The sequence below is a fragment of the Echinops telfairi genome, unplaced genomic scaffold (assembly GCF_000313985.2).
Source record: "Echinops telfairi isolate 266 unplaced genomic scaffold, ASM31398v2 ScPeMD7_11;HRSCAF=52, whole genome shotgun sequence".
Classification (NCBI taxonomy): domain Eukaryota; kingdom Metazoa; phylum Chordata; class Mammalia; order Afrosoricida; family Tenrecidae; genus Echinops; species Echinops telfairi.
The window spans coordinates 34,179,114-34,203,095 of NW_022103908.1; the positions used below are offsets into that span (position 1 = coordinate 34,179,114).

The 23,982-nt window shown below is 40.3% G+C and overlaps 1 protein-coding gene and 1 pseudogene across 3 annotated transcripts in view; both read right to left on the reverse strand.

Moving 5' to 3' along the window:
- Nucleotides 1-364: 364 nt before the first annotated feature.
- The window catches only part of ELF1 (E74 like ETS transcription factor 1), a 104,310-nt gene continuing 80,692 nt past the window's right edge, over nucleotides 365-23,982 (reverse strand). For all 3 annotated transcript variants that reach the window (XM_004707912.2, XM_045287131.1, XM_045287132.1), the window contains 6 exons: nucleotides 20,284-20,391; nucleotides 16,608-16,775; nucleotides 11,828-11,911; nucleotides 10,933-11,125; nucleotides 8,433-8,882; nucleotides 365-2,363 (listed from right to left, as the gene is read on the reverse strand). In XM_004707912.2, the coding sequence (XP_004707969.1) occupies nucleotides 1,766-2,363; nucleotides 8,433-8,882; nucleotides 10,933-11,125; nucleotides 11,828-11,911; nucleotides 16,608-16,775; nucleotides 20,284-20,391 (1,601 nt within the window). In that variant the 3' untranslated portion in view covers nucleotides 365-1,765. The remainder of the gene's footprint in view (nucleotides 2,364-8,432; nucleotides 8,883-10,932; nucleotides 11,126-11,827; nucleotides 11,912-16,607; nucleotides 16,776-20,283; nucleotides 20,392-23,982) is intronic.
- LOC105979078 lies at nucleotides 13,800-15,123 on the reverse strand (annotated as a pseudogene).

Genomic DNA, 23,982 nt, shown 5'->3' on the forward strand with positions numbered 1-23,982 from the left:
GAGTGCACATGAGGAGGCCCAATGTCCACCTGCCACCCCACTACCAATCCAATAATTATTGCACTTAGGTCCGTTCCCCCCTTAATCTTAGATATATTCACATATGTACAAGTCTGTATTTAGGCTTGTATGTATGCCCTTGTTTCTTGTTTTTGAAACATGGTAGTCCATTGTGTGGAGATGTCTGGGACCTGGTTCGCATGGTAGAAAAGAAAAATGAGAGGATGAATTTCTTCAATTAACATGACTAGTGGGGTTTGTTATGTCAACATTTAGTAGCATTGTAAAACCAGGAACACTGCACACTTGTTACCTAGGAAATATTTGTTTGAACACACATTTCAGAATTTGTACATGATTTATTTAATAAACCAATTAAAGATACAAAAAAGTTTAGAGGAAATCCAAAATTTAAAAATTTTTTAAATACAAATTTGCTCTGCAATATGAAAACATACATTAGATCTCTAAACACTTTTTTTCACCTACAAAAATGCTTCCTTGCTACACTAGGAAATTTTAAGGAAACCATTTTTCTTGAGAAAGTAAATATACATTATTTACAGTTGGAAATCAATCTAAAAACTTTCATTTCAGAAACTAGGATATAAATGCATCTATGTGTGTGTGTGTATATATATATATATATCTTTGTATGCAATCCCCCACCCTTCACCCCCAATTTAAAAAAGTGATCCAAAACATAAAGCAATTCTGCGTTTATAGCAACTGATGACTTGGCTAGATTAGCCCAATGTTCAAGTTGCTTTCTGGGTCCTTCAGTCTTTGACTCTTTTACCCTAGCAGTACATCATTAAGCACTCAGTAATGGCCCAAGACAGCCCACAAAGTTAATGAACAAAACCTTTAGGAAGAATTTAAGCTTATGGCAGATATTACTGATAATAGAAGAATGGATTTTGTGGAGCCACTTTTTTTTTCTTCTGTATTTTAGCTACATTTACATTAAGATATAACTTGGTAATGTTTTTTCATTTCTAGGAAATTAAAGTGTAGGAGTTAAAGCCACAAAATTTATAATTGAAGAAAAATCAGATGTAGTCCAGTCGAACACACAACTTCCCACGTCCTTTTCTGAGCAGAACTGAAGCCCAGTAAGAGTAAGCGGCTTGCTCAAAGTTACACAGCGAGTTAAGGAAAGTGGCTCACAGGCAGGAATGCAATCTTGCTTCTGGAGAGAATTCCATAGCAGTCTAGATTCAGCCACACGGTGGGCATGATTTAAATGTTCTACTTTACATATCCAGAGTTCATAGTGCTACCAACTAAAGTCATCTAAATGAAGCCATAATTTTAACAAAGCATAGAATAGGTTCTTTGCACCTGAAAGCATCAAGGCTTTCTTAACATGCACATGGAATGAAAACAGTTCTTACATAAATTTCCTGTTACCTTACACTTAAGTACTTACTTACAAACACATCAGAAAGTTTGTTAAAATGTAAAATTAGAAACGTTTTAAAATGTGTATCGTGTAGCAACTGAAATAAAACGAAAAAGAATGCTTTCATAGTATAAAAATGTCTGTTCCTTCAAAATTGGATTTGGAAACCTTTGGAGAACAAACAAAAAACACTTGGCTTTCCCCTCCCTCATCCAACAAAGTCAAAATTAACTCTCAATTATAACATTAGTTACAAAAATGAGGAACCCCTGCTGAATTTGTCATAGAATCAGATCATTTGCCAACAAGTGGAAATGTTCAATTAAAAAACAATCATCTATAATTCCTTTGGTGTAAGAATTAAAAAGCGTTGGGCTCCAGCAGTTCATTCTGCTTCACAGCCACCTGCGAGGTCAGTCCATTGGAGCTGGCCACCACCATCACATAAGGGTGGGGCTCTGCTTTCTCTGTGTCTTCCCTCAAATTATGCCCCGCCTCCTTTTTCTCTGCTTCCTGAGCAAGCGTTTTTGTTTCTTGAGCTTTGATAACTGAAGTGATGACAGTACCAGGCGGGTGAGCAACCAGCTGTGAACTTCGAGGAGAGAAGGTCACCACAGGGGTGGTGGCACTGAAAGACGGAGATGAAGCCAGGCTGCTGGTCCCATTGCAAATGGACTGAACGCTGCTAGTAAGAACCTGCTGAACGTGGGCAGGGCTGAAGACAATGGAAGGAGGAGAGCCCTGCTTTGAGGACTGCAGCAAGACATTTTCCTTCAGTACTGTCATGGGCTGGGAGGACGGAATGGCTTGGAGGATGAACTTCTGCGAGCCAGCACTGGATGACGGATCCGTGCTGGCTATGACTGTTGTAAGTGGCACTGTCTGCAGGGTTACTGTGTGCAGCTGCTGGCTCCCTGGGGAAACCACCACTGGGACTTGGGCTGGAGCCTGGATAGTCCTATTGAGATTGCAAAATACAAGTCAGAAAATTAGCATGTTTCTCATCATTTAAACCTCGACTCTCAGCAAGTCATCAAGACAACATACTGGCACAATACGTTTTCCAATGCTATTTCTCAAATTTTCAATACAACAAAAGTAATTTTTCCAGATCCCCTGGTGGTTTACAAGTTGAGCTGTGATCGACATGCATGGTCGGCAGTTTGAAACCACCAGCAGCCCAGAGGGATAAATACAAAGCTTTCTACTTCAGTAAACAGTCTCAGAACCCCACAGGAAACCCACCAGGGGTCGATATGAGTCAGCATTGACTCAATGGCAGTGAGTATGGTTTGGAGTTTGGTAATTCAACACAGGGGACATAGCTGTAAACTCTTCAGCTGTTTACAGTGATACCATCTGGAGAGTTTGACAGAAAAAATGTCTGCATAAAGTGATCCATTAAGGAGCCCTGGTGGTAGATTGCTAACAACCAGGATGGAGAGTCACACCTATTAGGAGATTATTGGGAGAAAGATGAGGCTATCTGCCTGCTCATAAACTCTACTTAAGGTAGCCAGAGTCAGAATCAACTTGACCCAAATCACAAACGGGGAAGCAATTTTGTTGGGAGAACAAGGGAGATATAAAAATACCTGGCAAAGGAGTTATATGTGAGTTACTTGTTAAAACATCCGAGGAAATTTAAAACAAATACTTCAGTTATTATTTAAGTATTTGAGGAATAATATCAATGTGCTGTAGTTCATGCATCACAGTGAAAAAATTCAAATGACAATAATTGTTTTAAACCCATTTTACTCTATGTAGTTACAGATGAAGAATGTTCTCTAAAATATGCAAAAACAAAAAAAATGCCAGTCTTAAATGTATATGTGATGAAATTCTAAAAAATGATGCAAATATTTTATAAGCAATATATTTACATGAAACAAGTCCAAGTCATGCCTGTAATTGGTTGGGGCTCTGAGACCAGCAGAGAGAGCCAAAGGCAAGCTTTTGGAAACATAAATAGAAGTGAAGTTCAGCAATTTCACAAATTTTAGTCAGAGTTAAAATTTCCTGTATATAAAATTCTTTGGTCCTGTTTAGCAGTGGCAGTTTATGTAAGGTTGTTCAAGTGATCTATCACAAGTCAATCTAACTGTAAAGCTCACAGCTGTGGGATTCACCTTTTTGACCACTGTTCCTATAAAACAAATCACAGTTGAAAAAAACTCGACATTTGGATCTCAATGGTGAGCTCTGGATTTTTGAAAGTTGTGCGGTGGCAATGCCAAATAAGTAAAAACGGACTAGTTCCTATAAACATAATTATTGCTAAATTACTCAAAAGCTAAATTGTGGTACGTGACAGATATGGGACTTGTCACATGTGAGAGAACTTACATCATGAAGGAGAAAAGAAATGGGCCAGATAGAGAAAGAGCAGAATCAGCTCAGCTCCCAGGTGCAAATGAGGTGGGAAGGCACAGGCTACAGGGCGCTGGTTACTCCTCTAAGAGAAGGACTCCCATTTTCACATTGCCACCCAAGTCTCCATGATGAGGATCAAGCTAACGCAGAATCTTAACAGCTTTTTTGAATGACAGAGCTAGAGTGGATGTGAGTTGGGTTATAAGGACTTAACAGGGAGTGCGGTATGCAAAAGTGCCTGGTAATGCACTTGTTAAGTAAGCATTTAGCGGCTAACCTAGTAGTGCATATGTTAGACACTTGGGAGGAACTAGGTTTGCTGACCCACGGAGCTGGACCTGAGTGTCTTCTGGCTTACAGTTTAAACCCAGCAGTGTCTGTATAGTTTTTAGCCTTGAAAACCCTATAGAGCAATCAACTCTGTCCCATTGAGCCATTAGAAGTACTTGCCACCAATAGGTTTTGGTAGTATATATACAGTAAGGCTGGAGTCCGTGGGTGGGGCAAACCATTATGCTTGGTTGCTAACCAAACGGTTGGTGGTTCAGGTCTAACTAGAGTGGCCTCAGACGAAATGTCAGTGGTAAACTCCCCAAAAAACCAGGCACTGACCATAATCAAAGGATGTGAATAGTCTGGTTACCAGACAGAGAATAATGTAAAGACAATTATAGTAGATTAAAATGAAACATCTGATTTGAATGGTTAAAATGTAACATCTAATTTGATCCCCTTTTTGAGTGGCAGTTTTATAACATTGCCAGAGAAGGGCAAAGGCCAAACCAACAGGCTACCTGTGGGTACAACAGAAAAGAAACTGTCCTAAGCGACCAATTGTCGCTGAACATTTCTCACCTGAATTATAACCTGTTTACTTCCCCAAAACTGCATAATCATGAGCATCCTCTGAGTTCTGTCTGGCCACTGCAATGGATTATCAAACCCAGCCCTAGAAGTGTCCTCCATAGGAGGAATGGCCGTTGTCAAAAAAACAGGAAGGTGTGTGCAGGCGTGTGCATGTGTGTGAAGGCAACGTCTGACCTCTACCTTGTGGCAATCAACCACAGGAGCTGGAGTCAGGGGTGGCCCCCAGGCTGTTTTCACATGCCAGGTCATATTTCGAAAATAAAAAAGACCCAAGAGCTTCCCAAGCCACAGTTTAAATACAAGTACACACATTGAAAGAGTGCTTAGCAGTGAATGAGCACAGATCTATGTATGAAAATGTATAGTATAGCCTTGCCAATGTAGACTTATGTATTGAGGACGTAAATATGTGCCATGCTATTCAAAGTACTTTCATGTTATCATCATCCCCGCAACCTTAGCACTATTATTTCCATGTTTCCTCCGAGAAAATGAATGCCCAAAGAGTTGAGGAGGTTCTATTAGGTGACAATAAGAGGCCATCTGACTGCAGAGCTTAGGTGCTTAACCTTTATAGTAGACTGCCCCTGCTCATGTATCCTGAATAAGCTCTACAAATGATGAATATTTACTATCCTTTCAACTGCGGCGAACACAACGCTCTAATACACCCCTCTTCCTTCCTTTCTTGTTGCCCCATTCAGGGGTCACACAAGCAATGGCATACATGGGAATTTCCCATACTGTTAATTAAGTTACCACCAACCCCTTGGTGCCTTGGGTCAGATTATTTAAAAAGTGTCCCTTTTTTAAGGCACCTGGCTACCACCTGCAAGAAACTACTTATAGTTGTCTACAATGTCTGTGATGTAAATATATTGGTTTAAACAAATTCTAAAATTTAAGTTTTACTAATAAAAAGTCATTGATTAAAGGATAACATATTGACTACATGTGGCCGAGCTCCCTACCCTCTCCTTGACTCCGTTTCCATCCCTCATTGAGCTATGAGGCTCCCACAGATCAATATATGCAAAATGTATGGCACAGCATTTGCTTTATGTCTTGTTATAGTAACAGTTTAGCTAAATATTAGGAAATATACATTCTATTTTCTGCCAGTCACAGAAAAGTCATGAAAAGTCTGCTTTATAAGTAAGATATTGTCAAGAAAGATATTGTCAAACCAATGTTCATTTTCTTGGGACTCATAATATGCTTGTGCAGGATAATGCATCTGTTCTTAGAAGTTGCAAGTTGAAATAGGGGTGAAATGTCATGATGTGGTCAACTTACTGAACAAATAGTCCAACGGGAAAAAAGGTATAACAAACAAAGACAAAAATAGACAAAATGCTAGCCATCTGTGATTTTAGGAGGGCAGAAAGTAGGTATTTGTTATATGACTTCAACATTTCCAACATTCAATTTTGAAGCTTTTCGCAGTAACCTGAAGAAATTATAAAAATGCAAATACAAAAATGAACACAAGGCAGATTCTAGAATTAATTCTTCTAATAAAAAACTAGTCTTAGAATATGATAAAACTTTCATGTGATATGTACAACTGGCTTGAAATTTATTTAATCTTTCTATATATGTAGTAGAGAAGAACAAGATATAAGCAAAAATTAATTATACTTTAGGGCTCTATGCCTTCAAAGACATTGTCAGTCACTTTTTTCTTTCAACATCTAGTAATTTGGGGGGATACAATGCATTCTACTAAAAATTTAACTGCGTAGAAATTTTGAAAAATTTAAAAACACAAACAGGTAAGAGTTACTACAATAAGGATGCATGACTTAAAGTTTGAGGAAATTATTTTGTGTCTGCATGCTACATATAGTCCACTCTGAGAACCTATTACTCTAAGACATAGTTCCCAATCCCCCACCCATCACTCATTGCCCCCCACTTGGGGAAACACTGCCCTAAAAGAACATAGGGAACAAATATATATGCTACTCAAGATAAATTCAGTAACTATAACTGCATGCTACATGCCAAACACTGTGCTGCGCACTGGAGAAGATAGCAATGCATACCACCTGGCTTGTACAGATTTAAATATACAGGAGGAGACAGTGGTTGAGTCAACTGAAATGCCAACGCATGTGTACGCCAAACTGAGGCACAACGACCAGTAAGGCTTAGCCTGAGAGCCAGGAAAGCATGGTGAGGGATACATACAAGGCGACCACACGAGATGTTCTCTGTGCATCACGGGCTTAACAGAAAACAGTATCACTGACTTCAGAAGGAGGTCCTAGTGACTACTGACCATTACACATGTCCTATCAATACAAATGCAACATCGAGAGCACTGAGCCTAGAAGCTGAGGAACCACATATGCCATGTATGTCCACTAGACAGCCAGTTAGCCCACGGAACCGACAGGAACTAGAGGAAACAGGAAACACTAGAAGCACAGTGGGATGACCGCCAAAAGAAGCACTCTTCTATAAAGGTTCAAGGTGCCATCAATCACCCCAATCACATTAGGGGTGTGTGTGATTGAGCTACATGTTCCTCTTAAGAATTAACTATGAGAACTAGAATTTCATAGATATCACAAGCTTTAACTATACAAAACTTAATCATCCAAGTCTGTCTAGATTCTAAGGAATATTAACTTACTTCAAGATCAATTGAACAAAAGCCAGATTTTTATATTCTGGAGTATACAAAGGAGGACAGTCGCTGACTAATGAAACTAATCAGTAAGTCACTTTTATTGGATTTGGAAAGGCTCTGATATTTTATTGTAATTAATTTTCTGGGAATTCATGACAATAAAAAACAGAAAACCTAAGTGACATTTCAAAATGCCCAACTAAATCTAAGGCCCACACCCTATCCCACCACCATTAGCTGAGCACAATGCCAAATTTCTACAAACACCAGTCAAAAGCAGACTGAGCTCTCTAACAATTTCACATAGTTCCTGGTAAATGTGATTTGATTTTTTAAAAATTAACATTAAATAAACAAAAAAAGATCCATCTAACTTCTCTCTCAGTCTTTTAGCCTTTTAGAAGACAGACAGAGAGAGAGAGAGAGATTGCAACCTTAGAGCCCTAGGCCTCCTACCTGCTTAAATTTTGGAAAAGTTCCCAAATAGGATCATTCCAAGGAATAGTTTGTTTTTTGAAACTCAATGTGTGCTGAATGATCATGATATATACTCACTGATATGGAATCTTTATACCTTTTGACTTGGTTAAAAAGAAAAAAAAAAGAAAATCTGCAATCATTCTCTAGATTTTCTTCAATCTGAATCACTCCTTGTATAGACCAATCCAGTTATCCACAGATATACTGCACTAGACCTAAATTGGAAAATAAACCCATGATTAAAATAAGGAATTCTTGGTAGGGGTGGAGGTAATGTTTATTGCTTCTGCTGACCAGGAGATCTAGCTCAGAAGGATCTGATGTGGCTTCATCAGCAAGACAGCTAAGCGCTTTGCTCTGTGCCTCACTTTCCCCTGCTGTAGAACAGGGACATTAACTCAATCCTAGGAATTTTAAAATACAGTACTTTTTAGACTGGTGCCAACCTGTGAATGGATACTGCTGGTCCATGTGCAGAAAAGTAAAAAAATTAAGAGTGAGCACTTAGCAACTTTTTAACAATCGGCCAGTCATTTATGTCTACTAAATCTCAAAGTTTTTTTTAAAAAGTTCTAGCTTTAAACCTAGAGCTTTTATTTTCACTTCTAAATGACTTAACCAAAATGGTATCACCCTGGTGGTATGATGGCCACTTCGTTTTCATACCTAATACTCGGAACAGAGGCATGTACAGTTTCCTCCTGCATGCTATTGGCTCCGGCTGCTTCTCCTTCTGGGGCAGTCTGTGCTGGCTGCACGACGTGAACAGTCCGGAAGAGCTGGGTGGGATACACAGGCTGTGCGTGCCGCACGGTCCTCACCACTTCAGGTGGCTGTGCAACTTCCCCAGGATCTTTGGGTTTTGCAGCTTTCGAGGTCCCTGGCTTGAGAGGGGCAGCAGCTCCTGCTTTTATTCCTGTACTTGAAGGTACCCTGGATCGGCTTGCTTGGTTCCTACTTGACGTGGGCGCTGAAGTCAGTGACGGGTCGGACGACTCTAGGCTGGAACCTGGATCCTCATCATCTATATAAATAAGATCTTTGGGCATCTCCTTGAATTGATACACCAATCGCTGTCCTTCCACTTTGGCCAGAATACCTCTTTGGTAATAGTACCTATGGAAAGCAGGAACTGCATCACCTTTTCAACCCAGCGTTAAAATGACAGACAGTGATCCTGCTCAAAAACAAAAGCTCAAGGTTGAATGTATGCAGTAACACAGACATTTACACTCAGAGATGGAGAAAAGTCCTTACTACCAATTAAATCTAAAATCAATTCCAACTAAGAAGTATTATCGCCAAAGTATATGGGCATCGGGGCCCTTTACTTTCCATCCTTCCTGTACCCCCTGCGACTTGCCTTACTCAGTTAGACTCAGATCCACAATGCTCCACTCTACCCCCAGGAAAGGGTTTCTCCTCCAGGTTCCCGTAACATGCTTCCTAAGTTGCCATTCCATTCGGTTATTAGACTGTGGTTTGAGAATGGCACATTTAATGATGTACAGGAAGTCAATTAAATTTTGTGATCAATTTAAATTAAATCAAGCAGAACACAACATATAATCTTAAACACACACATCAACATAAATAGTTCTAGTTTAAGAAAAAAGTTATCAAATTCACTTCTTTAAAAAATAAACTTAACATCATTTAGATCTCTGCTATTTCTAATATGATTCTCAAAGACAAGTGTATCTCGAATAGATTATATAAGCACAGAAAAACAGTTTAATAATAAACAAATACATATTTGTGGAAAATTTTCTCAATGCCCAGTATTACTCATCTGATATTACCACAATATGTATCATATGACACTTCAGATTGTGTTGAAAAACGAACTTGCAGTAGCTGCCAAATCAAGTCAGTTCTGACTCACAGTGACACGAAGTACAATAGGACGAACCACTGCCGGGTCCTGTACTAGCCTTACAATGGTTATGGAGGAGCCCACTGCGACAGCCACTCTGTCACTCCCTCTCGTACAGGGTCTTTCCTCTTTGTCACTTCCCTACTTTACAAGCAGGATGTCCTTTCCCAGGGACTGCGCTCCCGAGAACATGCAGTATTCAGTGAGTCAAAAGTACTCTTGAGATGTTCTCAGAATTCAGGTGGAATTCACTCAAGGTCCTATTTTGGCTCTCATAGACTTAATGTATCTCAACTTGAGCCAACATTTGAGCAACTGATAACCAGTTCCATAGTCGGTCCCTGGACTCATTTTGGCTAATGATATCTTAAGTACTGCATTTCCACTATTTGTAGTTTGTACTAAATTTAAGTTTAATGCTTCAAAACATATGAGGCATATGGCTCATTTACAATTACTGATGGTGGCTTAGCATTTTCTAGACCCTTTATAAAGAAAACATCTCCTTTTTTCCACAAAGAAAAAATGTTTTCTTAGAAGGAAAACATTTTCCCAGGTTAGAATACGATTTTTAAATAAATACACACTGATTTCATATGTAAAAGAAATACATGAGGGTATCCCAAAAAACCTGATGCTCATTTGTTTTTTGATGTGAGGGGGATGGTGCATTTGAGTTTATTCCACCAGAGTAGATTGTTAATCAAACATTCTATTTATATGTTCTGAAAAGACGGCATAACTGTGTGTGACAAAAAAGGCTTGGTTTGTGGCAGACGGGGGACTGGTTTTGCCACCATGACAATGCACCTGCTCACACAGCCATCTCAGTGCACCAGTTTTGGGGCAAAAAAAAACAACAGCATGCTTCTCTTGCCCCATGCACCTCACTCCATGCGACTTCTTTTTGTTTCCACGAATGCAGAGGGACATGAAAGGACAGTATTTTGATGACATAGAAGAGGTGAAGGAAAAAATAAGGGAGGTTCTGTCAGTCATCCAAACAGATGAGTTTGAAAAATGTTTCCAAGAATGGAATCGCAGATTTGGCTAATGTATTCAGTGTAATGGAGTGTACTTGAAGACAAGAAAGCTGTTTTGTAAAAAAAAAATTTAAATACATAGCTTGGGGTGGCGAGGGGATTCCGGTTTGGTGGGGATACCCCCTTGTAGAATTCAGTAAAAATGTTTACTGTATCTTTAGTCTCTTCCATTCTGTAGACACTACTGACGCTTTTAGTATTTGGGAATGAGAGTCTTAACACAATGAACTATAAGAAGTTCACATACCTGAGAGCTCTTCCCATGGTCTCATAATTCATATCAGGTTTATTTTTATGCTTCCCCCACAGCCTGGACACGGCTTTGGAATCTACCAATTTAAAAATGCCCTTTTCTCGCTGGGTCCACTTGATGTATTTAGGACAGGTAGCTTTGTCCTGCAGCAGTGCCAGTAAAAACTCCCAAAGATATATTGTGTTCCCTGAAACAAAGCAATTTCTTTTTAACTGAACAAAATTTCGTGGGAAAGAACACAATAAAATATAACTGAAAACCCTTATAAAGTTACATCCAAAATTACATAAAAATACCACATAATTCAGCTAGGTTTCTGTGACATAAAGGTCATAATTTAGCATCTGCTATAATTCTTTTCATTGGTCCCTTATTAGATAGCTGAACAGATCAATCTTGTCAATCAGATTTGTGATGACTGAGTTAGAAAGCTTACTTTGAGACAGTTTTTCTGCCTCTTTCAGAACCATTACACTAAACAGTAGAAAAACGGCATAAAACCTTTCAATAGTTGTTCTCTTTATATTAGCAAAAACACACCAGCCATATAGAAATTTTCTTCAACTTTGGAAAGTAAATATTAGAACATTAAAACATAATAAAGTACCTTGCCACCTAGCCTGACTAAATTCTTCCAGGAGCCTCATTACACAGTGAAAGAATGGTTCCTAATAACATGGAAGTGACAATCACTCAGACTTCTTGAAGGACATCATCATCCATCTCTACAGAAAGTGCTAACGATAGCTTAGAAGCATGTGGCAGCAATAAACTCCATTTCAATATGTAACGTAAGCTGGTGGTGTCTACTTATAGCATGCAGACACTCTCCTGCAGCGGAATGTTGCTTGACCGGTGCATGTCACAGGGAAACTGTGGTCCTACTTACCCTTCCCATCTTTGCTTTTCTTCCTCACAGATATGTTTGGTGTGGCGGCTGGGGAATCTGGTCGTGGTGGTTTACTTTTTCTCCCTGAAATCAGAATAGCTCTGAATAAATGTTTGCCCTCAAAAGTGAAAGAGAATGGACAGTATAGCTGTTCATAAAATGCTATTTTAATATTTATCCTGAATTGCAAGTGACAAATACTTCGGTCACAAATATTGGCCTCCTAAAATGCTGTTTACCAGAAGCAAAATAACCTTAGCAATAGTTGAATATTAATGTAGGTTAGCTTACAAAATAGATTTATTTAGGAAATTACATTTCACCTATATAAAAATAAGATTAAGTTTAAAATACTTTGTCTTTAATATAAACCAACCAATACTGGCATGATTTCCTTACAATTTTGGAGAATATTCTTGAGACTGATAATTTTGGGTTCAAAAAAATAAGCCGTGTAGGATTGGCTGTTTTGGGGTTATATAAATTTTCTTAAGGCAAGAGTGGATTTTCAGCTTTTCTCTTCTAAAAACATCTTTGTGTACAGCTAGTTCTCAAATACTGGACATTTCTCAAAACTCTAGGGATACAGAAAATATGTGAGCAAAACTCTGGTGGACCACATCGCTAAATCTTACTTTCCTGTATGTTTATAACATCTCAGTTTTCGGTACTACTTTCTTGACGGCAAACAAACTTTTGGGTGATCCATCATTCCTTTGCCGCTTAGAAGGAATTGCAGCTTGGTGACAATGTTGCCTGTGAGTCAAGTTGAGATGATCAGGCTGTCTGAACAGACTACTCTTCTTGTGAGGAACAATACAGATTAATCATAAATGGCTATTTCAGCTCATACCTCCTACCCCAATATTCCTGACACTGACTATCTGCACTTGATCATAAGGGCAAGCTGTGGACCGAGTGAGGGCAGGAAATAAGGATTCTAGACCTATGGTCCTGATTAGTAACAAGCCATCCCCACAGAAACTGAATAGGTAACCATTTTTGAAATTAGAGGTAAGGAGGAGGAGATCAAAAGGGATACTCTTCTAGTCTTATACCCCTGCCAAGATTGCCTAATGTATGAATGTAGAAATCAGTCAACCAGCTATCTCAACTTCCACAACTATAGCTACAGAAAGTCTATTCATGAAGCAGCTGTTTCTGGCTGGCTAGGTTGAATGATAACAAGTATTATAAGGCAAGTCTTACTGGATGCTAGAATCTATAACTTCCTACTATCATGCTTTGCCTATTTTGCCTGCATTTTCCTGGGCTCTATTGCTTCTATTCTTAAACCTGTCTATTCTTAAACAGTAATATTTTCTTTGTTCCCACTGTTTCCCTCTGCTGATTTAAGTCATGGCAGACACTCGTTAGCCTACCCTAATCCCCAGTCTTCCCATCATCTTCTCTACTTTGCAAGATGGCGATGTACACAGCTTCACATGAACTCTAGAGAATTTCTGATCAGCGGTTACTTCTTCTCAGCACTCTGAAGATACCCAACCCTTTCAGTTTTTATTTGAAAGATTCTATGATTCCAATCTAATAATCATTCCTGTTTAAGCATTGTAGTTTCTCCATGGTTTGTTTCTGTTTACTTCTGGGGGGAGGAGGGGAGAAAATAAAGGGGTCTTTGTTGCTCTGTACGGTCATTGTATTTATAGTGTACAGATTTATTTTCACTACCCCGAGGATTCGTCCTGCTGAGGAGTCATGTCATTCTGAGAAGTGCTTAAGTCATTTTCTCTTTGAAGAGCTTCTTCCTCACTCTGTAGACTCTATCTTCATAGAAATTTGAAGAAATGTCTGAAGCTTTGCATTTAATCCTCTACTCCTTCAACTCATCTATATATATATATATTTTTTTTTTCCGCGCAAGCTCTGTTTTATTACGTGGGATTTTGCAGCGGAACTAGGGTGCTTTAAAAATTGACTGCCTGGGCCCGGGGAGGCTCTCTGGCCCCTCCCCGCCAAGATCTCTGAGATAACAGCTGGGTATCAAATGACTTTAGACTTTATCTGAAGGAAAGGTACAAATGGAAGAATGGAAGTGGATGCTTGGGTACAATTCCTAGAAAAGGGACAGGTCTACCCCACATGCATGCGCTGCCTTGGTGACTTGGAGAAGGCCAGGCTGCCGCTTAGCTCTCTCCATCACTGTCTCCCAAGGTGTGCTTGTCGAAGAGATACTCGGCCAGGCCGGAATTTGGGGCCCCCATCTTGCGCAGGTTGGTGACGTAGTAGCCCAGCTCTTTGATGGATTTCACCTGCTCATCCAGGTACTGTGTTTCGATGAAGTCACGGAGATGGGGGTCGTTCTTGTCCAGTGGCCAGTTTGTGCAGCTCCAGCAGGGACTGGTTGACACTCTTCTCCAGGTGCAGTGCACACTCCACGGCGTTGAGCCCACTCTCCAGTCTTCCCGGTCTGGTTTCTTGATATCCTGGAGGAAGATCCGGGCCCCTCGCTGGTTCTGCAACTTCATCAGTTTCTCGGTGTGTTCTCGCTCCTCGTGAGACTGGTGCAATAAGTAGTGGCAAAGTTCTTCAGAGCCACGTCATCCCGGTCGAAGTAGTAAGACATGGACAGGTAGACGTAGGAGGCGTAGAGCTCCGGTTGATCTGGCGGTTGATGGCGGCCTCCGAGTCCTGGTTGTAGTTCTGGCGCCCCTGATAGGGAGGCGCGGTCACGGTGGAGGTGGAGGAGGCCTGGGGGCGTCGAGAGTGCGGCTGAGAGGTGCTGCTGGGCGGCAGGTTGGCGTGGGGGGGTGGGGCGGGGAGGCTGGCGAGCGCTGGGTTCCGTTCAAGCACTGTTGAAGCAGACCTCGGCGGTTCTGCGGCGAACATCTGGCCTCGTCTATATTTTTAACTCAACATCAGATCTATAATGGAGTTCACCAGTACTCTTTTATAAAATCTATTGTTTAGTAAGTGTACTTGTTTTTTTATTTTCATTTCTGTAAGTTCTATTTGTCCTTTTAAATATATCACTTGGTCTTTTAAAAGAACAGCTTTATTGAAGTATAACTGATATAAAATAAAGTGCTATAATTTGGTATGCCTTGGTACGTTTAGGTGAAACTGTCATCATATCAAGCTACTGAACACATCTGTCACTGGAAGTTTCCATTCTAACACTGGGGTCTGTCTGTTGCTTCACTCTCAGTGGCTTCTTCACATGTGGTGTCATAAGCAAATGTGAGCCCACCTGCAACAGGAATTTGTCTAGAAATCCTGTGTGTCCTTCCTGAGCAATTGTACAAGAACTTTGCCAGATAGCCCAAAGTTATCACCATCCTGGGGCAATTGTGTTAATTATTTGGATGAGAAGTATCAAAATAAACAAGCTTCTGTGACATTTATCTGCGCCTCTTCGCAGAATCTCCCACTCACAGGCCACCCTCACTCACCCTACCACCAAGTCCTAGGAGTATGAGCCCCTAGGACAAGGGTGTCAAACTGGTGGCCCGCAGGCCGCGTGAGGCCCCCGAGGTAATTTTTTGTGGCCCACGATGCTCTGAAATAAAATGAAAATAGAAAAAAATGTTATGAAGAAAATAGCTGTTAGCGGAGGGTGAGACAATATATACACAATTCCCTCGTTACATTTTATTTCAGAGCATCGTGGGCCACAAAAAATTAACTCCTGGCCCATGGGCTGCCAGTTTGACATCCCTACCCTAGGACATCACTCTAGTTTATATCTGGAGGTCTCTATCCAATATGATCTTGCAGGGATCCTAGACCTAAGCTTCTGCTTCAACATGGGCCACAAAATGCAAGTCCTTTGGACACTAAGACCAGCTTATCCTTCCTTAACCCTTCAGAGAAGCTGTTGTGTCAGATCATTCTTAGTGTTTTTAGTTTCCTTCACTCTGGCTTTGGTAATTTCCCCTACTTAGGTTGAAGGTTGGTTGATGATACCATTAACCAAGATATTAAACTGAAAATATTACGCCAGCTGGAGTAGAATCAGAAGGCAATGACACAGGAGTGCTAGACTTCAGAAGGCATATGTTGCCCTAACTTGTAAAACATTTAAAATCTCAATTTTACACATTCTAACTTTTTTCTCTTCAATTATTTATCTGGCTTCCAACTCATATTTTTTCCAGATGAAATCTTATATTGGAATCTATACTGATAACTTTTCAAACTATGCGTATTGGAAGGAAGCAGACCTACACTTGCCACCACATTCTGGGTTTTGATAAAAGAGTTTAGATCTAAATCTGATGCATTAAAAAGTTGAAAGATACCTTTTCTGTAAGGTCAAATGCTTTAAAGGCATTAAATAACCTGCTCATAAAACAAAACAGATATGAAAGTGCCTCTCAATGTGACCTTAATTTTGTTCTACATAAAGCCTTTATTTATTTATTTTTATCTTTCTTTTTAAAAAAAATCATTTTATTAGAGGCTTATACAACTTGTATCACAATCCATACATACATCAATTGTGTAAAGCACATTTGTACATTCATTACCCTCCTTATTCTCAACACATATGCTCTCCACTTAAGCCCCTGGCATCAGCTCATTTCCCCCCCTCCTTCCCTGCTCCCCTCTCCCTCATAAACCCTTGATAATTTATAAATTATTATTTTGTTATATCTTACACTGTCCAACGTCTCCCTTCACCGATTTTCTGTCATAAAGCTTTTTAAGATGCCTTTTATTTTATTAGTTTTAACTGCCTCCTCATGTAGAAATATCCTGGAGTAAAAATAATATTTAGATTTCATATCAAGCTATGACCATACAGGAACTAAGCACCCACCTTTTTTCCTCTTAGGTGGTTCTGGTGATGAGGTTCCTGGTGAGTCTACAAACGCCTCTTGAACTGGCTCCGTTTCCATCACTTCAGGAATCCCGTCTAGCGTGACAGATACATGGGTGACTGGGGCAACAACGATGTCATCTTCAGATGAACTAAATATATTATTATCTAATGAAAATAAAATCAATTAGTTACAAACTTTTATTGTAATTCAAAATCATTTCACAAACAATTTCCTGTCTCTATGAAGACTAAAGAAGAAATAAAATCATGAAACCTACTCCCAGTTTTACATTTCCAAAATCAGGAACCATCTTCACTAGACTATGTCAGCATCTTTCTTAACAGGCTTCCTATCACTAGCCTATCTTGTCTCTCTTCTGCATTCTTTACACTGCTGCTAAAGTAATCTTCTCCAACTTAACTCTGATCTAACCATGCTGCTTTTCTGTACAGAAACTTTAGAAAGAATAATGAAATTAGCATACTTTCCCACTGTTTACAAGGGGACTGAACGGGGGGACAACTCAAATTCTATTGCATGATATTCTTCCACAATGTAAACCAAGCCTACTTTTCCAATCCTATCTCCCATCCACAAAGCTTACACTCCAGTTATATCCACCAACGAAAAAAATGTATGTCTCATACATTTTTTAAAAACATGCATCTTTGGCTCGTATAATTCTTCCTTAAGTGTCCTTTTCTTATCTGCGCTAATCCATTAGAACAGTGGTTCTCAACCTGTGGGTCACGACCCCTTTAAGAGTTGAATGACCCTTTCACAGGGGTCGCTCGATTCATAACAGATACAAAATTACAGTTATGAAGTAGCAACGAAAATAATTTTATGGTTGGGGGATCACTACAACATGAGGAACAGTATTAAAGGGTCATGGCATTAGGAAGGTTGAGAACCACTGTATTAGAAGTAAATTCATCATTTATAGCTCAGAACAAAATACTTCCTCCATAAAACCTTAACTGATATCCCCAATTCGTTAATACTTTCTGCTTCCCGAAGTCTTTATTATCACTTTCATAGGCTTTAATTGGTTTTTACAGTTGTTTACATGTTGTTTGTCAATTCCTAACACACTGTGTATGCTGTTGCTTGTCAATTCCTAACACACTGTGTATGCTGTTGCTTGTCAATTCCTAACACACTGTGTATGCTGTTGTTTGTCAATTCCTAACACACTGTGTATGCTGCTGTTGGTCAATTCCTACTCGAGGTAACCAGACTGGTATGCTTGCTCCATAGGACTTTTTTACTGTCATCTTAATGAAAGCCGATGGCTAGGCCTTTTCTTCTGCAGGACCACTGCAGACGTTCAAGCAGAAATCAAGCACAAACTATTTGTGCCACCCAGAGACCTCACTATATCGAAACTAAATCCACTGCCATCGAGTTGATTCCGGAGTACAAGGTTATTGTTGTGGTTAGGTGCCATCAGGTCGAATCTAATTCACAGTGACTCCATGCACAACAGAGTGAAACATTGCCCGTTCCTGCGCCGTCCCCCAAATTATTCTTATGTCTGAGCTATTGGTGCAGCCGTTGTGTCAATCCAATTTGTCAAGGGCCTTTTCTTTTTGGCTGCACCTCTACTTCACCAGACATGAGGTCGCTCTCCAGTGACTGGTCTCTCCTGATAGCAAATCCCAAGTATATGAGACGAAGTCTCACAATCCTTGCCTCAAGGAGCGTTCTGGCTGTACTTCTTCCAAGATGGATTTATTTGTTATTTTGGCTATTCATGATACTGTCAATATTCTTTGCCAGCACCATCATTCAAATGTACCTTATAGGACTGAGTAAGACCGTCCCATAAGGTTTTCAAGGCTATACATATTTGTGGAAGTAGATTGCCACATCTTTCTCCCATGGAGTGCTAGAGTTTGAATCCGTGCCTTTTCTATTAGCACCCAGGTGTTTAAACCAGCGCTACCATGGTTCTTTGCTACATATCCCCACTGCCACCAAATTGATTCTGACTCAAATGTGTTGCTTAAAATTAAAAAAAAAAATGTGTGACCCTCTAAAGCAGTGGCTCTCAACCTTCCATATGCCACGACCCTTTAATGCAGTTCCTCATGCTGCGGTGATCCCCAACCACAAAATGATTTTCGTTGCTACTTCAACACTGTAATTTTGCTACTGTTATGTATCGGGCGACCTCTGTGAAAGGGTCGTTCGACCTCCAAAGGGGTCGTGACCCACAGGTTGAGAACCGCTGCTCTAAAGGGTTTCTGAGGCTATAACTCTTTATTTTTTATTAAACATTTTATTAGGGGCTCATACAACTGTTATTACAATCCATACACACATCAATTGTGTAAAGCACATTTGTACATCATTCTCAAAACATTTTCTCTCCACTTAAACCCCCAACATCAGGTCCTCATTTTTCCCCTCCCTCCCTGCTCCCCGCTCCCTCATGAGCCCTTGATAGTTTATAAATTGGTATTTTGTCATATCTTGCCCTGTCCGACGTCTCCCTTCACCCACTTTTCGGTCGTCTGTCCCCCAGGGAGGAGGTCACATATAGTTCCATGTAATCGATTCCCTCTTTCCTACCCATTCTCCCTTCACCCTCCCTGTTTCGCCACTCACACCACTGGTCCTGTAGGGCTCATCCGCCCTGGATTCCCTGTATTTTCAGTTCCTATCTGTACCAGTGTACATCCTCTGGTCTGAGGCTATAACTCTTATGGAAGCAGATAGCCTCATCTTGCTACGGCAAAGGAACTGGTGGCTTTGAGCTGCCAACCTTGTCGTTAGTCATCCAATGCTTACCTGAGAGTGTCACACGGGTCCCTTTAATATAATAACAGTTACATGGCATAAAGCATTCACTTTTTAGTGAATTTTTGACTACTCATTGATAACTACCTACAGAGACAACTGAGATATGAATATTCTAAACACGTCCACCAACCAAGTTAAAAGAAATTCGACATAATCTGCCATGTGGCAGCTAATGAAATATTTTATTGTTTCTAAAAAATTCCCTGAATTAAAAAAAAAGAGATTTGCTTCAATTAGTGCTATGCTTAAAATACTGCAGACTTATTTGTGAGACTAAGAGAGAAATGAATGTCTACTGTATTGTTGTGAAGGTTTACACAGCTGTTTAGGTTCCCATTCAACAATTTCTATACAAATCGTTCAGCGACCTTTTCCGCAATGTGTGAGTGACCATTTGCATTAGCTCCGTTCTGAGTACTCCATTTCCATGAATCTCGTTTGCCTACCTCATTTACACTCTTAGCCGTATCTTTCAGTAATTCTTGACTAGTTGGTCTCACATAGGAGTTCAGTAAGTATGGGTGATATTCATGCTTGTTGGAGACAATTTGTTATTAGCTATAAGGTGGCTCAGAGGTTAGTTTCAGTTTCAGGTCTGGAAAGTATCTCACGACAACAGTCTTGGTGAGTCAGGAGAAATAGTACTCATGGGTCAGAGAGCCTTTATCACCCTTTTAAAAAGCCAAAAAAGTACACATCATATAATGTGTACTTAAGATGTCCCAGATACTGTATAACACACCTGAGACAAAAAATATAAACTATGGTCTCCAACACCTTGATATTTCCTACCCAATACAGAGGGCACAAAAGCACCTTTACAAAGCATTTACACAGGAACAATCACAACACATATCCACGCACTTAGTCGTTTTTCATCCAGCATCGAGCCAGGCGAATCCATATTGAGGAGTGCCTCGGCAGCCTCGATGGTTTCAATCGTTTCATCCCCGTCTTGACAGGAAGCTTCCACTGTAATACATTTATAAGGAAAAACAAAGCAGAATTAGCTACAAGACATCTGCTACTCTGAAACTCATAGACTGCTCATCTCTCAAACTAGAATATAGCATAGTTGGGTTTATATACACACTTTGCACCAACATAAAATCTGCACAGAATGTAAATGCCAAGCAATTGCTTAGGTTTAGAAAAATAAAAACAATTTTGCAAGATTCTGGGGGGCAAAAAGGCAAGCAAAAGAGAACTCACAGTTTGGAGGAAAGGCAATAGTAGTTTCCCAGGAACTTTTATATTTTCAAGAACTAAGATGGGTATTAAGCTTGGGTAGCAAGGGGGCGGGAATGACAGGAATCCCAGCTGTGCCACCATCTAGTTCAGTCATGCCCTAATCACTTTGCCTCTGTAGAACTCAATCTGCAATGAGCCTGGGTTGCTATTCTAAGGTCCCCTGCAGCTCTAAATTTGACTCCAATACTGTCAGTTCACTGATAATGAACAAATCTATATTTTTTAAGGAAGCGTGAGAACATTTTAATTTACAAATAGGATTTGGATAGCTCCCCTACCCCACACCCTCCAATTAGAAAGGAGGATAAAAGCCTTAATGAGAGAAGAACATTTTGGAGATTAAGGCCCCCAGATAAGGGGGGGTGTGTGTGTGCCATGGAGGATCAGGACTGGGAGAGGACAGGTCTTGGAGCAACGTGAAGCAGTCCTGCACTTAGCAGTTACTGGCACAGCCTGCGCTGAGTGGAGTTGCTTTCTCAGGTAATGGGTCGTCATTGAGATGTGACTTGCATTTGCATTGCTACTCAAAGCAAAGGTGATTCCTACGATGCACATGATTCCGGCACAGATCAACCTGCCAAGCTGGAGGTTTTCCCAGTCATAATAGAAGGGACTGTCTCTATCAATACTGTCACTGGCTGTCAAGGCAGGCAGGCAAGTCAGCAGAAGACCCCATGTCACAACACTGGCAGGGCAGGGGCTGGGCTCCACTCACTTCAGAGGCCAGTGTAAAAGAGACGGTCTGGAGAGGCTGCCGAGTCTGTGGAAAGATCGGATGGGTCCAGGCTCTTTGTGACAGCAATTAAGCGCAGGGAACAATCCCTGTAGCTGAGGAGCTGGTCTGACTCCTTGATCTTCCCCTAACTCCTTCATCCAGTTACTCTTAAGGCGGCAGCTTGTCGACCCTATTTCTAACCGTCGATTCTGACCGATAGTCACTCCATAGGGCAGAGGACTGCTTCAGAGCGTTTCCAAAGCTGCGATCTTTACAGAAGCAGACTGCCACATTTTTTCCCTTCAGAATGGCTGGGGCTTCAAACCGCTAACCTCTCAGTTAGCAGGAGCTTAACCTCTGCATCACCAGGGCCCTCAGGAATAAGGATCGGTCTCTGTTAATCTTGCTTTCCCATTCCTCTATCATTAGTAACTTATCATCACTTCCAAGAATTAACCACAGCCACATTAGTAGAACTGGAACAGCCTCTGGTAATTATAGCATTCTGGTCTCATTCTTCTCTAAGGTGGACTATAAGATCTTATTAACCTCAGATTAAGCCTGACCCTAAGTTTTGTTTTTACTAAACTTTTTAAAAAATCATTTTATTGGGGCTCATACAACTCTTATCACAACCCACACATACATCAATCATGTAAAGCACACTTATACATTCGTTGCCCTCATCTTTCTTAAAACTCGCTTTCCGTTTGGGCTCCTGGAATCAGCTCCTCATTTTCCTCCTCGCCCCTCCGTCCCCGCTCCCCCCCCACTAAACTTTTTTATTTTTATTTTTTATAAGTATATTTTGTTTTTGTGTCCTTTCTGTGTTTTGTTTGTTTGTTTGTTTCTGTTTTTCTTATGACAAGATCATTGCATCTCTTTTAACTGAGCAGCTCTTGCCCAGCATTATTTTTTTTTTAATCATTTTATTAGGGGCTCATACAACTCTTATCACAATCCATGCACACATCAACTGTGTAAAGCGCATTTGTACATTCATTGCCCTCATCATTCTCAAAACATTTGCTCTCCACTGAAACCCCTGGCATTAGGTCCTCATTTTTCCCCTCCCTCCCCGCTCCCCCCTCCCTCTGTACATCCTCTGGTCTAGACAGACTTGCAAGGTCGAATTCAAGTCATGGTAGTGGGAGTGGGGAGGAATCATTTAGGAACTAGAGGAAAGTTGCATTTTTTCATCGTTGTTACATCGTACCCTGACTGGCTCATCTCCTCCCCTAGACCCCTCTGCAAGGGGATCTCCAGTGGCCTACAAATGGGCTTTGGGTCTCCACTCCGCACTCCCCCCATCATTCACTATGGTAAGATTTTTTGTTCCTATGATGCCTTATACCTGATCTCTTCGACACCTCATGGTTGCTTAAGCTGGTGTGCTTCAGCTATCAAGCTCAGAAGCAACAAAGCCCACGTGGAAGAAGCCCACTAAACTTTTTTAAATGAGTTGTGTAAATGAAAAATAATCCAAGTTCATACTGGATCTTGAAACATCTCTGAAATCTAACACAGATGTCCCATATAGTGGCAGAATGAATTCATATATGACTTGGGCATCTTACCCCCAGGATCACCACTATCAGGCTAACTGAGGGGAAAAAATAATTTTAAAAAGGCTAAATGAAGAACAACCAGTGCCCTTCTTTCACGAGTAAATTCACCTCCTAATTCAAGGATTAGGCACCTAGCTTAATTTGTTTTAAAAGCCTTAAGTTTTACACTTAGTTATCTGAATGTGACATGCATAAAACCGGGATGCTTTATAGTTATTACTAAATTCCCCATACTTGTGATAAAAATTACCCAGGCTCTTTTTCAAGTTTTCACACAGACATAAAATCATGGCTTTCAGATTCATGGTTGGACTGACAGTATATAAGCTTCTAAATTTTATACTAAGATAAAACATAAATATCAACAGAGCACTTAAAATTGTTTTTTTCCCCCCGAATCAACAGAAGGAAAATGATCATCCCACATTGTCATTTCTCTACATTCCTAATTAATCAGAAAAGGACAAAGCATATTTCCCTTTTCACTATTAGGACTATATAATCAGATAACAAAGAAATTGACAGCTCTTCAAAATGTAGCATAGCTTTCCATTAGAATGCTGTAACAGGCCTCATTCCATACCCTTTTCAGGCATCCTCAAACTGCAGCTCACCGAGGACATTTATCTGGCCCACTGGGTGTTTTTGCCCCATTTGTTTTTTCACTTCAAAATAAGATATGTGCAGTGTGCATAGGAATTTGTTCATAGTTTTTTTAGAAACTATAGTCTGGCCCTCCAATGGGTCTGAGGGACAGCGAACTGGCCCCCTGTTTAAAAAGTTTGAGCACCCCTGATTTAGGTATTTCACATTTTCTTTAATAAAAGAACTCTCAGAACCAACAAACATTTTCTTTCTTTTTTTTCCCCTTTTAGCAATTTTTTAAATGGTCTTATTAGGGGCTCATACAACTCTTATCACAATCCATCCATACATCAATTGTGTAAAGCACATTTGTACATTCATTGCCCTTATCATTCTCAAAATCAACAACCATTTTCAACAAACTCCAAGTTCTCAACTGAAAAC